Here is a 19228-nt window from a genome sequence, read left to right on the forward strand (position 1 = left end):
AGCCTTGTACAAGATAATTAATTTAAGGCTCATGAGTACAAATTTAATAGGATATGCAATCCAATTCTGAACTTTCCTCTTTGAGGTTTCAAAAATTGTCATAAATATTCAGTAAAGTTTTGAACTTTTATAGAATATTAGAGGTCGCAGAGGTTCTTCAGAGAAATATTCAATTAATTGCAATTGAATTCGAATGTTGTTAATTGTTCACTGTTCTATTCAGTGTATTGCTTGCCAAATCTGTGCAGCAGCATATTGAAGTAAATTGAAGAGATGCATTTCCAAGTGAATTTTTAAATAACTTTTAGTTAGCAAATATGTTAACATTTAAGAACTAATCTATATTTTCTAGAAATAAAAAAGTTTTCTAAATGTTTGTTATAATAACGCAGGCCTAGAAGAAATAATTTTTCCATACCTAAATAACGTAACAGGTAACCCTGAAGTATTTTGATGTCCTGAAACAAATTCGTTGTCCAAACTTTTCCTATACGCCAGGATTTCGAGAAACAATATTACACGAGTAGCTATCCCCCCCCCCCTTAAAATGGATTGAGCAATAGTTTAGTAATTGTTTTTACCCGTCATGTACATTTTGAATTATCCGAAGCCGATTCTTTTTCAACGTGATGCAGTACGTTAACCATTACCCTTTCACAGTGAAAAACAACCAAGGAAGGCGAAGTAATTGTGTTATATAATTGATAAAGGGTTTCATTTCTTAAGGTTTTTGAATCCAAATTTAAGCTTTGATTTTCAAAATTCAATATGGCAGATCGTAGCTAGTTTAAAGAGGTGTAAGTCACTGCTCGTTTTATATTGTTTTGAATATAGCTAAGAATGGAAATTTTTTACTCTCAAGTTATGATATTTTGGAATCCTGACATGTAGGGAGAATTTGGACCAAGAACTCGTTTCAAAGACATGAACATTCTTCGAGGTCATCTAATCCGGTCTTTGGGTACATATTTTGTCGGCTTATATAACTTAAGTTTTGACAATTTTTCAGAATTTCTATTAAATCTTAACATTTCTTCAAACCTCGAGATTCCAATTGTGTATTTTTAATCGGTCAATCTTAGATTTACGGAATTTTTCAGATTTTTCAGTTGATTGTTAATGTATTGCGCGTTTTTCGGTTTTTAGGCTTGAATGCGGGTTGTCGAATTGAATGCGGGTTGTCGAAACGCTTGTGGATCTACAGGCCAATCCGCGAACGCGACCAGTGGCGTAAATACAACCGTGTAGGTCTCACCGCATAAATGTTTAGAAGGCCCCTCTTATAAAATTAAAAAGCAAACAGCGTCTAAGTGTAGTTGAAATACATTTAAAAAAAAAATATTTCGCAGAGTTCTTTTTATAATATACTACAAGTTTTATATTATTTTAGACGATTTATATCATAAATTATACATAGTTCTGAATTAAAAAATTAGTTTTGCACCGTTAAAAAAATTATCTGCAAGTTGCTACATTGCAATCCATCTCGCTTTTATTTTGTCAAACTTATTGTTGACAATTGCCATATTAAATTATTTTGCATCATTAAGTTCGATTGTCAGTAGAGATAGATTTAGGAATCGACTTTCATGCGTTCTATTCCATAAATAGAATTTTATAATTTTTAATTTGCTAAACCCCCCTTCGCAAGTTGCTATACTATAACATACATGGTTAAATAAATTCTTAAGGGATTACTTCTGAAAATTCACTTTCAATTAAGCAATATATCAAAATGCTTCTTTTTGAGATATGTGTGTAGCTTCTTCCTCACACTTTTCATTCTTAAGTCTGTACTTTGTCCAATGCTTTCTTGTAGTATTTGAGATTTTAAGTGCACGACTTAAATCTATATTTTCCGCTTTAAGTTATTTTGATGAACCATTCACTTCGTTCAGCATATTCGAAAGCATTGTGCACAACATTGTAAATTTAAACTTCACTACGTTTTTTTTAATTATAGCTGCTTGTAGCTGCATTAATCCATAAGGTTACGTTTTTTTCACTAGAAGATTGTTCCACTGAAATCTATTAAAAACTATTTTGTTAAAAATTCTAAATGAAAAATAATATTGAATGATTTCGAGTAGTAAATTTGGTTAAAAACGTCGTGTCAATATTTAAACAATTTTTATTCGTAAGGAGTTCATGCTCAAAAGAAATTTGGAAGGAAAAAAATCAATTTTATAAACATTGCCATAAAGCTTTTATCAGAATTTACTACTCCTCCTAATAATAGAATATTAAGTTTAATTAAAAAAATGCGGTTTTAAAATATTTTAGAAAAAGAATTGTTTGAACAAATTAGATTTGTTCAAATAATTAAAAAATAGTTAATATATTCTTTGGAATTTCTATAATTAAAATAAATGCGACCCGATCCGCATCAATTGTGCAGACCCCTTACAATTAAAAATAATACTTGTGAAACAAAAAAGACAGAAGTGAATTTTTTCGTGTAATTTTCAAGTAGATAAAGTTATATATTTTTGTATTGAAACAGAACAAGACTTAATAGAGGTGACATGGTAACCATTACGCATGTGGTGGGTAAATCTTAACACGTTAAGTTAATTTTTGTTGTAAGTAAAAATTAATCTGAAATCATTGTAACGATTACATTTCATTCTTTCTATAAAACCCCGAATTAACAGTAAATATATTTCGTAGCAGCGTATTCTGCTTGTACAGTCGAGCCCCTCAAAAGTTCGCGTTTTGGAGCGGCAACGGAATTTTTTCGCGAACGCGCGCTACCCACAGTACTACGACTCCCATGTATTTTTCTAGCCATATATTTAGTGCGCCAACCGAGCCATCTTCGGTTCTCCCGGAGATTGAGATTAATTTACGACGTCACATAGTAACCTCAAAATAATTTTCAATTATCGTTTCTTTTATTGTTAATGATATACATATTACTGAACATTGTTCGTTTCTTTTAAACGTGTGCAAGTGTCAGTTTAAAGTTACGTAATATATATCAAGTTAAGAAATTAAGCTGTAAGTATAGAATAATTTTATAAATTGCTGTAGGTCATCTTTGAATTGAAATTGGTAGAATAAGCTACACATTTTTTCATTCACAATTACAATTCAAAGATGACCTACAGCAATGTTATAAAATTATTCTATACTTACAACTTAATTTCGTCACTTGATATATGTTACGTAACTTTAAACTGACACTTGCTCACTTTTAAAAGAAACGAATAATATGTGGCCAGAAAAATACATGGGAGTCGAAATACTGTGGCGCTAAAAAAATAAAAATAAACTAATTGTATTTTCTGAATGAAATGTAATATTTCGTCAATGTGTGGGATATGAAATATTGCTAAGAACATTATGAAAATATTTAAAAAATGAATCATTGTATTTTTTCAAAAATTGAGCCCGAAGTGTAAAGTGTTTTCTCAAATTGGTATCCTATGCTAATATTTCTTGAATAATTACATAATTTTGGTACATTTCTTCTTATTTTTAACAAACTTCCAGTGTTTTTAACAATTTTTATTTGCTCAAGTAGTTTTTCTCGACATTCAAAAAATAATAATATAAAATTCATTGCATACATTTATTTTTCTGACTATATTCGTTCTTGAAAACGAACTGCTTAAGCAAATAAAAATTGTTTAGACAAATAGAAATTTCTTAATCATTGAAAGAAATGTGTCAAAATTATATAATTATCAAACAAAAAGTACCACAGGATACCAACTTGAACAGAAAGCGGAAATTTCTGGCACAAGTTTTAGATATTTTCAATATGATTAATAATTAATTGTTCAAATAATCACATAATATTTCTGAAAAAATGTAATACTCCAAACAATGACTAAATCTTACATTTGCTTAAAATAATACGATTTGTTTACATTTTTCGAGAAAAAATAATTTCTTAAGTAAGTTACATTTATTTAAACAATCAAAAATTGTTTTGCAAGTAATGTTGATATTAAAATTGTCCATTTGTCATTATTTATCTTTAAAAAATGGCAGAAACTACTGAAAATTAACAATAATACGTAAATACATAGTTTTTAAAATTGTTGGTTCATAATTCGAGCGCTGTTGGGGGGATTTTTTTCTCTAGAAATGGAAACTTGGGGGGGGGGGGTGACTTGCCATGTAACAAGAAAAGCATTTTTTGGACCGCCCTAATATAAGTATGTTATATGCGGGATGCACACTAACCGTTTGATGCGCAATACATATCTCACACATTTGTAAATAATTTATAAAAGAATTTTTATGGTATGCATATTTTAATTCTAACAATTGCCTGTTTGAATGATTTATTTTCCACGATTGCCTGATTAACAGAAAAGAAAAAACGTATATGCCTTCAGTTTTTCAAATACAAAACTAGCTTTCGGATTACAAGGATGAATCTGATTGTCAAACTATGGATGTACTAACATTTATTTCTTCTAAGGAAAAATATTTCCTCAATTCGAAAAAATAATTGTATAACACATATTGTACATTCGTCTCAATTTATATATGATTTTATAATCGCAGGATATAATTATTTCTCAATACATACTTGCTACGATCTGCTATATAAGTGTACATAAGTACAATACACAGGTTGATTTATTCTCATCGCGAGCGCCTTACTCAAAGGCGATGCTTTGAAACCTCCCTCGGTGAACGCGGAAGCTCGAAAGTGGGGGTAACGTCGAGCGCAGTTGAGGAGAAGGCGTCCTAATCAGAGGCTCGACTGCAATACGATATGGGAAAGCGATACTTCGAAAGTACGCAGAATTTCTATTTACAAGTGTATCCATGGTCTCATCGAAGTGTCATACACCAACAAAATCAAATGTTCAAGGTTGTTGGTGCCAATTCAATAATTGACTAGAATATCTATGAAGATTTTAAGTATCACATTATTCCTTCTAAACTTACGGTTTGTATGGGCGTGGACTCTGGAATATTAAAAAATGTTTTGCATTCCCCCTAATATGTTAAAAATATTATAGAATGTTTAAGATTATTCTGACTTTTTTTCTAGGATTTCTGAGATTTTTTCAAATAATCTAGGTTGATAGAATGTTGCAATATTCTAGTTTTTGAGTGTTTTAATTGCTTTAAGTTATTACGGAATGTTCTATATTATTCAGTATTTCTGAAATTTTTAGATTATTCTGGAAGGTATTATTTTGAAATATCCATGAGTTCAATTTTGGGATTTTCTAGAATGCTAAAAAACCTTAGACGAAAAATCCATTTCAAATCAGGAAGGTCATAGCCGCCAGAAAGTTTTAAAAAGTTTAAAATTAACAGAATGTCAACATTTCTCTAAAAATAATTATAGTATAGTTTAGAAATTTTGTTTTCATTAAATAAAATTTTCTAATTGGTCTGGAAAAAAGTGACAGATATGGAAATAATTTTATGTAAAATTATTCACTTTCAAAGCAGTCCTGTGAGAAATATCTCTGGCTTTATGCGGTATCTTTTATCCTTTACAAGAAAAATGGTTTTTCCGTTTTCTTCAAATGTTGTAAACATGAAAACAATATTTCATGGAAAATCTTACCTTTTTTATTTTTTCCAACATTTTGAATTTTTTGCTAATATAAAAAGGCATTTTATCAACTTTGTGAGGCCTAAACCATTTTTGAGAGCAGTAGATTTTTTTTCCTAAAAATATATAACTTTGAATTTTTCTCGTATACCGTACATACGTCGAAAAAAGAAAGAGGTAATTCTTATAGAACTTCTTCAGACGTGCAACTTTGATTTTAAATTGTTTTCGCATCTGTGTTTCTTTCAAGACGAATTGGAAAATTTTATTTTATGAATAACAATTTCTCCTGGCCGCAAAAGTTATTTAGTTCACGAAATTAGAAAAAAATGTATTAGCGTAAATTTAGAAAAAAACCTACCTTTATTATTTTCAGAGATTCTGCCTGATTTGGAATGTATTCGGTCTAGAAATTTCTTGATTCTTTGAAAATATTCTGGGACATTTTAGAATTATTTAGATTATTATGAAATTTTTTTGGCGCATGTTCCCAGCATTCACAAAAATCAATTAAAAGTGCATTTCCAAACTCATCTAGAGGATGCAGCGGATTTAAATGTTGTGTCCTCATTTCCATTGAATAGCGTCGCTCACTACGTTCCGCGGAGAAATGTGTTGAAAACTAACTTTACGGGATATCAAGCTCAAGAACTTTTTTAATAATGATTAATCTCCTTTTTGAGTTGGAAAGTGACACGACCATTCGAAAGAAGTTGCGCGGACCGCGTCTCGATTTTTAAATTCGCATTGCTATTCATCGCGTCTTGCTTCAAGAAACACTTTACTTTCATTAGCATTTTTCAATAAAATCTCTATTCAATTTCTAAAAATGTAAATTTTATTCTTCGAATAAAGAGTGGAATTTGTGTGCATTTAGTAATGTTTGAAACAGAAATCTAAATAGAAATAGAATAAACAAAGTGGAGATATAATTAATATTTGTTAAGTTCTAATAAACTATAATTACAGGGATTAGAATTACAGATCCGAGAAGTACAAATTAAGGGTAGAAGCACAGAACTAGATAACGAAAATTTTTTCTGAAAATTGTTTTTTTTTTTAGTATTCAAAATTCGTGAAAATCAAATATATGCTTTGTTAAAAGGATTTTTGCGAAATTTTATTTTTGATATGATGAAAAAAAGATTGATAATTCAAAGGCAGATAACTGTCTCGGTGCTTGTCTACCATTTATTCTTTTGTTTTTTTAATGCCTGATAACCCTCTGTTAAACATTTTTCTAATCATATTTTTCTTTCTAAAAGTTTTGAAACACAGAAATATAATAAAAATCGTTTTTTCTAGAAAAAACCTTTAAATAAAACTATTTACTAATTTTTTCAGACATGGAGTACCAATTAAATTCCAAACTAAAGTCTTAAATCTTCATTTACTAAGACAAGCTACTTTTTCTTTATTTCCCCGGAACAGAATCATTTTTTGGATCCAGACTTTTACATTCTTATTTAGCCTTCTTATCTTTCTGTCGCAATTTTTTGTTATTTCTTAAAATTAAAAAAATAGAATGTTGAATGATTTACTTTGAATCGGTTACATTTTTCTAAAAGAATTCATCTTCTACCAATTTAAAGATTCAAAATCTTGAAAATAAATTTGTACTTTTTGTTTAAGTTAAGAATTTCACTTTTTATCGTGATCCACAACCGGGCTTATTTAAAATTTAGGTTTCTTTCACTTTTATATTCTAAACTACGAGATTATGTTTCTTGGAACTAAATAATTTTTTTCTCATACTTTTTTGGCATAAATTCAGAAAAACCTTATTTCAAGGGCAAATTTTTATTGTATTTTTAAATGCTGATTTCAATTAAAGAGAATGCTATTCCGCTCTCTTCAAAAATTCCAGGTTTGTTGGTTATCTAGTTCAGTACTCCAACACTTCAAATGCTATGCAAACGTTGCACGTTGTATGAACTTGAGTTTATTTGCCTAATTAGCGAATCAATTTGGACATTCACGAGGTATCATTACGCAGTTGTTTTTCTTGTAAAATAGAAAGGTATGTGGATCAATTAAACGAATTCCTAAATGTATGATTATAGGCAACAAACAGCTTATGTGTGGAGCAGCGTGTGCCTCGGAGCTCTGTCGATGCTAGCTAAGGAAACTGGCGTCACAGTACTTCTCTTAAATCTGCTTTACGACCTGTGCCGTTCCTGGTCTGCAATCAAAAGGTTCGTAAAAATAAGATCATAGTAAAAAATTCAAGAACATTTTAAGCTAGAAACATTTTTCGATACGTGTTTGATCTTTATGTTCAGTAGGGTGTTTTTGTAATTTTGTCTTAACCGACATCACCAATGTTTTTTTATTTGTTGAGCATTAATTGAGAAATAATTAAGAAATAATTTCAGAATTAAAGAAAATTTTGCTTTAAAATGATTAAAAGAATAATAGAAAACATGGGCCTATAATTGTAAAATTAAACGAACTTACCTGTACGTGAAGTTGGATTACAATTATACGAAGGCGCCTCGTTTACAGATGATTACATGTAGTAGTGTCCAGTTATCAGGAGTTTCATAACGTTCAGAGCTCTAAAGTTAAAGCTTTCTTCCTCGGTACAGTAGTGCACCTAAATGATTAATAATTTGATGATTACTGGTTAAGAAGCCCGTATGGGGTACTATTGGAGGGAAATGTAATCATCTTCGAAGGAGGCGGCTTCGTATAATTGTAATCGAACTTCACGTACTGGTAAGTTCGTTTGATTTAAAAAGTATACTTGGCGCCTCGTTCTCGAGATTACATGTGAATTCCCAGAGATATACATAAAATGAATAAGGAAATATTTTCTTAATTTATTTTTTTGTATAACTAGTATTTTTTAAAAATTCCTTTTCTAATACAGATCACGCGAACGAAATATTTGTATTCTGTATCGGTAAATTATAATGACAAGCAAAGGCTTGCAAAGTCTCAGTGCAACCATCTGTACGTTTAATTGTAAAAATATCTACACCTTTTTTCAATGTCGCTAACGTAGATGCATGCCTTGTCGTATACGCAGTAAATAAATTCATATCTACACCTGCTTTTTGTAGCAGAGACTTGATCCAACGACTAATAGATTAGGAGCCCACAGAATTTTAAGGTTTCCTCTCTGATATAAATAAAGAATTATTATCGCCTCTCATGTCTTTTGTAAACTCTAAGTAATCTAAGACTGCCTTGGCTGCACAAACTTTAGGCCTTTCGTGATAAAAGAGTAAGATTAAACCCGGTTGTTAGCTACCTGGTTTTGAGGTTTTGATTAAATCAGGTATTTTGATTCAAATTTCCGAAAAGGTGACTTATATATTTGTAACGTCGATCAAGACTAGAGTCTGGAGCCTATGAGCTAATACAAGAGCCACCAAAGTTGCTGTTTTTCCGATGTTTCCACGGCCGTAAGCTGCTTTGATGAGAGGCTTTGAATAAATTGAAGAACTGGTGCTGTGTCCGACGCAGTGGAGTATTTTGGTCTAACCGGTCTTTGTCTAAAGATTCCTTTAAAGAATTACGTCATTAAAGGTTCATTAGATATATCCTTCATTGATACTAATGCTATTGTTGAACGAGCAGTATTTAAAGTTGCATGCTTCGCCCCATTATTAAATTTTATCGTTAAGAAATCTATTATTGATTTTGTATCTGGCTGATGAATATCAAGGCCTTTGTCCTCGGAAAAACAAGACCATTCTTCCAAGGGCAGTGAATATTGTTTGATTATCGCATCAGTTATTGAAGACAAGTAAAGGCACAACGACTCTTCAGAAATGCCTTTTCTTAGAAAGGCCCTCCGGATAATTTGACTGCCATCAGTCTCAGGTTCCTCGATAGTGGATGAGTCCTCGTCCTGCAAGGTGAAAACAGTAAATCTGAAGAAGGAAGAGAGTACATGATGGGTTCTTTAGTTAGAAAGATTAAAAAAGGGTACCATGGTTGCATTGGCCAGTAAGATACCACAATCATCCCACCAGCTTTATCGTGCACGATCTTTCTTAATGTTGGCAAAATTAGGACAAACGGAGGAAAAGCATAGAATGTTTCCTTTCTCCATGAGATTTTTAAGGCATCTACAAACTTTGCGTCAGGGTTTGGGAAGCGTGCGCAAAAAATCTTACATATCGTATTCATCCGTGATGCAAATAAAACAATAGAAGGACGACCAAAAGTCTTGATAATCTTTTTAAAAACTTTGTCAGACAATTCCCATTCCGTATTAATATTTGTGATCCTAGCTTGGTCTGCTTCTACATTTTGTTTTTAAGCGATATATGATGCTACCAGTCACATTTTTTGCTTTTCGCACCACTGACAAGTCTTACAAGCTAATTCACTCAATTTTGGATACTGTACACCTCCAGCTTTTTTTGATATAGGCTATCGCTGTCGTATAATCCATCCGTAATAACAGCTCGCATTGAGACACACGGTCTGCGAAACTTTTTAAGGCAAAAAATCCAGCCAAGAGCTCTAGGTAATTAATGTGGCAAAATCTTTCTTTATCATTTCAAAAACCATGGGCACTTGTCCCATTGCAGTTGCGCTTCCCAACCTACTGTAGATGCATCCGGACTTATTTCTAACAGATGCAAACATGCTCTAATCGGGTTGTTACTTAGAGTAAGATTATTTTTCCACCATTTAAAATCGTCTTTCAGTTGCTTTGAGATAACTACGTTTTCCTCATAGTTTACATCATTTAACAATAGGGCTAGATACTTTTCGAGTTCTAGCCGTTTGCAATATATCAAACCGTACGCGACAGCAGGACAGTAAGCATTTAGAACACCTAGGAATTGAGAAAAGTGACGAATTTTACACTCGGAACCTATTCTAAAAGAGCTTAATAATTTCGCTGCATGAAGCTTCTTTTTTTCAGTCAATTTTAATATGAAATCTTGAGAATTTAAAAGAAATCCCAGATATTTACATTTCTGCGAAGGTACTAAAAGGCTCTTCTTATGATTGACAATGAAGCCTAAATTTTTCAGCAATTTGATTGTTTGTCTCGGATTTTCTTCACACAACATCTAGGAATTTCCAATGCACAAAGTATCATCTAGATAAAAGGCCGACGATAAGCCATTTAATCTGAGCACACTCATAACCGGTTTCATTATTTTTGTAAATAGAAAAGGAGTAACACATAGCCCAAATAGCATATAAGTAAATTGATACAAAACACTTTTAAAACGAAATCTTAAATTCTTCCTGCTTTCGCTAAAAACAGGAATGAGATGAAAGGCATCTTTAAGATCGACAGAACACATGAACGCGCCTGATGAAAATAAGCTTTTGGCTACCCGAATATCCTCTATTCTAAAGTGAACTGAATCGATATATTCATTTAGTTTTTCCAAATTGAAAATAAACCTGTCCGATCCATCAGACCTTTTTGTCAAGAAAAAAGGTGACAAAAATTGACCTACATAATCCTCACACACTTCAATAGCTTCTTCATTAGGAGGTTGATAATCTCATTATGTATAAAATCGTAAATTTCTTCGGTGCTTTTATTTTGGTACATGCTTTTTCAATTTGTTGAGCCTCTTTCACCTGCTGTGAGAATTTAGAGCCATATAACCATTTATCTGAAGTGATCGCATCTAGCGTGGGCTTAATCGCCTTGTTCATTAAAGGGGTAATAAACGATTTCATACAAATGGATTGTTGGTGAAAGATGTCTGATGGCAAGTGGCCAGCGTTACCCAAGCGTTCAGGGAGCAATAAGCGATCAGTCCCTTCTTCTGAGTCATCCAAAACAATCGAGATGGCAGGCCCGATTGACGAAAACCCTGTCCCGACAGCAAAATAGATGAACATTGGGATGTCGTGTGCAGAAAAGCAGGAAAAATATTCAAAATTGCGGCTTTAAAATGGAATCCCGTTTTTCGTTATTTTGCCATGCTAATAAATCCCCTTAAGCGCGCCTGTAAGGTTGACTTCTGCGCTTCGTACGTTGCAGAAACCTTTAAAAATGAAAGGTCAAAGCATCGACAACTGTAATTTGGTGCCTAAAAATTCTCTTTTGTTGAAGCTCTTTCTGCTTAGACGAACACGTTCTCATCACATATCTTGCTTTGCACTGGATTGTGTGCAAAATATAAACTTTTCTACACTATGTTCTACACTGTTATATCAATTGTACATATATTATATATTTATTTTTGTACCTCTGTCTGAAACTGCTTATTTTGATATTGAAAAATAAAGTACTAATTTGATTGTCCATGATTAATTTAATGTTTGTGCTTTGTTTTGTATTATATTTATTCTTATTTACTCTAAAAAATGTATCAGTTTAATGAATTTATATTATTACAATTCATAGTATGCATTGATATTGAAACATATGTATATTTTCATTGTGTCGTTTTTGTAATTAAAAAAAAACTTGTATCGCTTTACCAAAAAATTAATTTTGAATTTTTTTGAATATTTTTGTAACAAGAGTTTATAACAAATTGGTACGTCTTCTTAGGTTGAACAACTTTTACCTTTTTATTTTTTTTCTTCTTTTGTTTTGTTTGTACAAAAAGTTAATTTTTATTCTTAATGATATTTTCCATGATTAAAGCAAAAACTACGCATGCTATCAAAAAATGATAAATAAACATTTTGTTACTTCTGTTTGAGTAAACAACTTTTGTTTGATTTTATTTTTTGGAGGTTGTGTCGTTTGCCCATAAATTTATAATTTTTTATTTTTAATATTTTTTTTAACGATTGAAACAAAAACTTCGAGTTCTATCAAGAATTGATTGCATCTTTCGTAGCATCTTGGACAGTTTTATCGCAGTGGTTTTTCTGATTTTTCATCATTTTTTTGTGACACCCAAACTTAAAAGCTTGATTTTCCGAAAGAATACAATAATTTGTTATGATAATATTGTTGCTTCTTAAGAAAATAGAAATTAGAATTTCTCACTTTGGGTTTACTTCGCTTTCTAAAGTTTCGTTTTACAATAGGTTTGTTTGTTTACCGCCTGCAGAAAATTTGTACAAAAACTTCGACATTGCAAGTATGCTATAACCCTACAGTTTAGAATGGGAATAATCATAATTTTCAATATAAGCTGCTGTGCTTTAGTGAAGGTTCTTTCAGTCCCTTCAGTTCATTTAGTTTTAAAATCCTTAGTCCTTTACAGCACCTAAAATGCATCGGTTAGGAGCGTCATATAATTTCAAATGTTATAAACTGGCCGTTTTCACTATGTTAGTATATAGCCGGGTTAGTTGCAGCTGCCCACACCTTTTTTGACCCAGGTATTTTCAGTGCCAAGCGAGTTAACTAGAAATGGGAGTTACCGATGGATCCCATTCTTCGTTTCATTAGCCAATCGGAGTAAGTATAGTGAACCCACCAATGTACACTAAATCTTGAGTTTCGCCACCTGCGAACTTCAAAACTTTTTTATTTTTTCACTTTTTCAATTATTACAACTTCAACTCTCAACTGTTTAACGGATGGTGTATATTGATCGGCAAAAACAAACGCGCCGTGCCGGTTAAATCATTGTGCCAGTTCAGTTCAAAATGGAAAAATGTCAAAAAAAAACAAAAAACATTGTGCTTCTATGAAACCGTGCAAGAGTGACAATAAAATGAAACAGTGAAGTGACTCTTAAATCAGGATAGTGGACACAAAATCAGTGAAATTTTCAGTGAGTTAAGACGCTTTTGCAGATCACAGCAGTGATCATTCAGTGTAAAGCCAAGAAGTATATCTTGGGCCATTGTCAGAAATCCAGGACACATCTGAGATTTCAATTACTTTCACACATATTTGTAGTTCAACGGAAGGTTGTAAGGACCATTAGGCATCACAGCTTCTTATTCTGAGACGTGGCAACGTATTAGATGTTTCAACATCAATTTGTGGGTTCAGCGACAATTCTCGTGAACTAGGAACATTACAGCTCAGAAATCCAGCAACATGGACATCTGAAATTTCAACATTTGTTTGTGGTCCAACTGAGAGAACCAGGGACCAGAGAACATCGCAGCTTTTATCCGAGTTCCAGGCGGATTCGGATTTTCAACTATTTACAAATTTTCGCAGAATCCATCTTCATAAGCTGAGGGGCAGCAACTTCAGTATTCATCGTACATCAGTCCCCGAGAAGTCACAAGTAAGTTGGTTAATTGTACTACCAATTTTCCTTTCACACGCAAATATTTCCCAACTTTTTCTCCATTTAATCAAAATCGCATATATTGAAAATGGCTGAACGCGTTAGCGTTTGCAATATAAATCGTAGTGTAATTAAGTCGAAATTAACAAATTTTGAAAAAGTGTTAGATTCAATTACTGCGGAAACTGACATAGAGACTCTCGATTTAGCAACTCGGTTAAAAGAGAAACATATTCCTTTACAAAAAGAGTTCGATAAATGTAAAGATGAAATAGAAAAACTCACTTTCGGCAAGGAAGAAGAAGTAGCAATTAACGAAAAAGAAAGATCAGATTTTGAGAATAGATTTTACCTTATTTCCTGAGGAGTAAAGACTTTAATAAAAAGGGGCAGGCATTACCCTGCAGCATTATTAGCGCTAACTAATTTTGAAAGAGCAATTGATCCTATCAGTAGCGGTAAGGCAAACAGCGAAAATTCAGGTAACACTTCGGGAGATGATTTGATAATAAATTCAGGTAATTTTTCTCATGAAAGTATTGACGATAGATCACAAAATTTACGTTCAAGTCATCGCGCCCATAAAGATAAATTACCCGATTTGAAAATTCCAAATTTTTCTGGTAGTTTTGATACTTGGTTAGTATTTTATGATGCTCTTAATTCCATGAGACACGATGATCAAGCTATTCCGATCATTCAAAAATTTCTTTATCTAAAAGGCTGCATTACAGGTGACGCGGCAAATATAATTGCGTCTCTTGAAACAACTACAAAAAATTACAGGGTAGCGTGGGAACTTTTGACTGGCCGATATCGCAATAGAAAATTTATTATTGATAGCCATATAAAGTCCCTTTTTGAATTGCCATCTATGCCAAGAGAATTTTCTATTCGCGTATTATATGATTTAATTCAAAAACACGTTAGAGATCTTCGAGCACTATCCGTGGAAGTAGACAAGTGGGATGCAATGCTTAATCATTTAATTAAGAGCAAATTAAATAATTACACAATCGAAAAATGGGAGGAATCGATCTGTGATATAGAAAAACCTGCCCTTTCACACATATTAAACTTATTAGAGAGCCGCTTTCAGATTGAGGAGACAAGGGCAACCACTAATCTAGTTAATTTTCAAAAAGTTTTACATTTAAAAGGCTTTTCACATTCGCGTCAGAATTCGCATCATCCGTTCATGGGCGTTGCTACATCAACGACCCACAGCGCAAATGACTTGCAGTCAAAACCGTTTTCAAAAATTGCGTGCTTGATTCGTAAGGGAGAGCATGGCGTTTATTCGTGCAACAAATTTTTAAGTTTATCTCTCAAAAGCAAGCATAAAGCAGCTCAAAAGGTCTCTCTTTGCGTTAACTGCTTACGAGGAAATCATTATCCAAACATTTTTTATCAGGCGGGTGTCGTCAATGCGGAAAAAGACATCATTCTCTTTTGCATTTGCATCAACAAGGTTAAGATTCGACTAATCAAGTGAATAATTCACCACAGCAAAGTCACTCGACTCACTCTTTCAAGAATCCCCTGCCTCAGTTCATAATTATCAACTTTTGATACCGTCGGAGGTAGTTTCAGCCACCGCTGTCGTTGATATTATAGAAAAACAAGGAAAATCACATGCATGTCGTGTAGTATTAGATTCCGGTTCTCAACCTCATGTCGTTACAAAAAAATTTGCAAACGAAATCGGATTTAGCAAATTAGCTGTTGACATACCGCTTCAGGCAGTGGATAATCTCGCTGCAAGCGTAAAACATACCGCGACGGCTACCATTAAATCGCGAAACAATAATGTACAGCATCATCTTTCATCATTTGTTGTTAAAGACATAGGTAATACTATGCCCACATTACCTGTTAATCGTAGTTTATTTCAAATATCACAAGATCTCTTTCTAGCAGACCCGGGATTTCGTAATCCAACCAAAGTCGATATGATTCTAGGCGCGCAATATTTTTATTACGCCTTACGCCAGGGTCAAATTCCAATCGCAAATCACCCTGCAGTTTTCCAGGAAACAGAACTCGGCTGGTTTGTAGCAGGATGTTTTCATCAAGTGCTCGAAAACCATGCAAAAGTGTATTGTAATTTTAAAAAATTTTCAGATTTATCTCTTTTATGGGAATTAGATTGAAGTCCTACAGCTTCCATGCGCTCCATGGAAGAAGAGGCTTGTGAATCGGATTACGTCAAAAGCACTAAACGGGATGAGTTAGGTCGTTATACGGTTCCTTTGCCTTTCAATCAGAATAAAACTAAAATCGGTGATTCACGTCAAACAGCTTTTAATCGGTTTCATTCTCTTGAGAGAAAATTTGAAAAAGATCCAATTCTTAGACATGAGTATTTTGATTGTATCCAAAGTTATATTAACGAGAATCACATGACACCTTTAAAAAGCGAAGAATCGTTAGATCGCGGCTTTTTTCTTTCGCATCATGCCGTAATAATAAATAGCAGTTTCACAACGAATACACGAGTCGTGTTTGACTGCTCTTGCAAGTCTTCCACAGGCATTTCCTTAAACAATGCTCTAATGGTAAGACCTACACTCCAAGTTGATTTATTTTTAACTTCCACAAGGTTTCGCACATTTCTTTTCGCTCTCACAGTTGATATAGAACAAATGTATCGACAGATACAATTAACCAACGAGTACAGATTATTTCACAAAATTCTGTCGCGCGAAAGTTCCGACGATCCAATTAAAGTATATATTTTAAATACAGTACCATTTGACACCGCATCTGCACCTTTTCTCGCGATTCGTACGCTTCATTAACTAGCAGAAAATGAATTTGAAAATTATCCAACCGCATTAGTTAAATAAAACGCGATTTTTACGTCGATGACCTTCTAACAGGCGCAAATACGTATTAAGAAGCTCTCTCCCTTCGTAATGATTTAATTGAACTGTTACAAAAAGGAGGATTCAATCTGCGCAAATGAGGTTCAGATGATCCTAGACTAACTAATGATTTTAAAAATGATTCGCGAAATACACACATGTCTTTAGATCCCACAGAGAATATTAAAACTCTAAGACTTTTCTGGAATCCAAGCACTGATTCAATTATTTACACAGTGAATCTCACTGATTTAAATGATCAGCCAACAAAAAGAACAATTTTTTCACAAATCGAAAAAATTTTCGACCCACTAGGGCTATTAGGGCCAGTAAGTGTGTCGCCGAAAATAATAATTTAAGGCCTTTGGAAAGCTGAATTTTCATGGGATGAGTTAATCCCTCCGAATTTACAAAAAATTTGGTTCAATTATCGTAATCCAATTACACGGCTTTTGCGATACCATTCAAAAGGCATATCTAGCATGCATGTACCTTCGCTCCACTGATAATCAGGGAAAACATTACGCATCGCTTGTTTGTTCTAAATCGCGAATTGCACCATTAAAACACACTATGATTCCAAAGCTAGAATTATGTGCGGCACTTTTGTTAGCGAAATTATACACGAGCACTATTCAATCTCTTAAGATCAAAGTGGATAAATTTCAGTTTTCGTCAGATTCTACACTCACACTTCAATGGATAAACAGCCCATCTTACACATTAATGACATTTGACGCTAATCGCTATGCAGAAATTCAATCATTAACAAACCCACAAGACTGGAGACACGTTCCCCCTCGCGACAACTCTGCTGACCTTATTTCTCGAGGTCAAATCCCACAGGAATTTCTTGACAAAACCTTTTGGCAATATGAGCCAGAATGGCTCTATCAAAAGGAAGACACGTGGCCTAAGTTAAAATTTTACACGGGGAATGATCCGGGAAAACGTAAAAATCCTGGCATAGAATCTTTTAACCTCACGATTTCAAAGAATTGCAATATATTAGAGAAATATTCTTCACTGCGAACCCTACATAACGCACTTGCTTACTGTTTACGGTTCATTCACAACATTCGGAACAAGGAAGAGATCATTGGTTCATTTTCGGAAGCTGAACTTCTTGCCTCACATAATGCAATTCCTAAACTCACTCAAATGTCTGCATTTTCGAGAAAGATTCTCTTACAAATAATGAAAACTTTCACCGAAAAAGTAGTTTACTTTCGCTTAATCCATAGTCGACTTACAAATTCAAAAATTCCAGAAAAACAAAAACATCCTATAGTCTTACCGCGAAATCATCACATTACAAAACTTATTATCCGCGAAGAACATGTCAGAAAATTCCATGCAGGTACTCAAGCTACTCTTTATGGTGTTCGCGAAGTCATTGGCCAATCGATGGTAAAAATGTTACACGAGACATCATTCGTCAATGCATAACCTGTTTCAATGCCAAGCCACGTGGTATCAATTACATTATGGGGAATCTCCCAGAAAATCGCTTAGTTCCAGCTCGAACATTTTTAAATGTCGGTGTTGATTATTGTGGACAATTTTATGTTAAAGAAAAGCGCTACAGAAACTGGCGATTTGACGACTGAAGCATTTATTGCTTGTCTAAAAAGATTCTTTGCCTTCCGAGGGAAATCTAAAAACATTTATTCGGACAATGCTACAAATTTTCTTCGAGCACGCAATGAACAATTTGAAACATATGTGACAAAAATTGAAGCAATCCTTAATTCTCGTCCCCTTTCACCCCTTTCATCTGATCCAAATGATCTCCTTCCACTGACACCTGGCCATTTCCTCATTGGTAGTCCTTTAACCAGCTTTCCACAGGAGGACCTGCGTGACATTCCAGAAGGGCGATTATCATCCTGGCAGCATGTGCAATTTATGAGGCACCATTTTTGGTCTAGGTGGTATAAGGAATACCTAAATCAAATGATGACCCGCAGCAAGTAGCATTTAGCCTCTCCACAAGATTCCATTAAGGTGGGCTCACTTATGGTCTTGAAAGAATACAATCTTCCAACTATGCAGAGAATTTCTACAAAAACTTCGACATTGCAATTATACTATAACCGTACAGTTTAGAATGGGTATAATCATAAATTTCAATATAAGCTGCTGTGCTTTAGTGAAGATTCCTTCAGTCCCTTCAGTTTATTTAGTATTGAAATCCTAAGTCTTTTACAGCACCTAAAATCCATCAGTCAGGACTGTCATATAATTTCAAATGTTATAAATTGGCCGTTTTTACTATGTTAGTATATGAAATGGGAGTTACCGATGGATGCCATTCTTCGTTTCTTTAGCCAATCGGAGTATGTATAGTGACCCCACCAATATGCACTGAATCTTCAGTTTCGCCACCTCTCAACTTCGAAACTTTTCCATTTTTTTCACTTTCTCAATTATTACTTCAACTCTCAACTGTTTAGCATCGGTCTCGGAGCTCGCCGTCCGAGCCGATCTTCCGATTTCAATTTTTTACATCTTTCAAACTATTGCATTCTTAACTCAGTTTCATGTCCTGTACTAGTGTTAAATTTGTGAGCCTGTGTAAATATACAGTCTGTCAAGTTAAAGCGTGGGTGGCTTTACTCGCAGTCGGTAAGGTGTATCGACATGATTTTGGTGTCAAAATATTAAGAGCTCCCTCTTTCATG

General features: G+C 33.5%; 1 protein-coding gene and 1 long non-coding RNA gene across 2 annotated transcripts in view; one reads left to right on the plus strand and one right to left on the minus strand.

The window, feature by feature from the left end:
* LOC117173266 (protein O-mannosyl-transferase TMTC1-like) overlaps positions 1 to 19228 on the plus strand; it is a 1004108-nt gene that overhangs the window by 544532 nt on the left and 440348 nt on the right. Inside the window, exon 4 of the mRNA XM_033361737.1 lies at positions 7597 to 7728. Within this exon, the coding sequence (XP_033217628.1) occupies positions 7597 to 7728 (132 nt within the window). The remainder of the gene's footprint in view (positions 1 to 7596; positions 7729 to 19228) is intronic.
* Positions 7210 to 19228, minus strand: part of LOC117173268 — a 17014-nt gene continuing 4995 nt past the window's right edge. The window contains exons 2-3 of the long non-coding RNA XR_004467148.1: positions 7991 to 8129; positions 7210 to 7715 (exon numbers count right to left, since the gene is read on the minus strand). This is a non-coding gene — a long non-coding RNA (uncharacterized LOC117173268). The remainder of the gene's footprint in view (positions 7716 to 7990; positions 8130 to 19228) is intronic.

Source organism: Belonocnema kinseyi, chromosome 5 (assembly GCF_010883055.1).
Source record: "Belonocnema kinseyi isolate 2016_QV_RU_SX_M_011 chromosome 5, B_treatae_v1, whole genome shotgun sequence".
NCBI lineage: Eukaryota > Metazoa > Arthropoda > Insecta > Hymenoptera > Cynipidae > Belonocnema > Belonocnema kinseyi.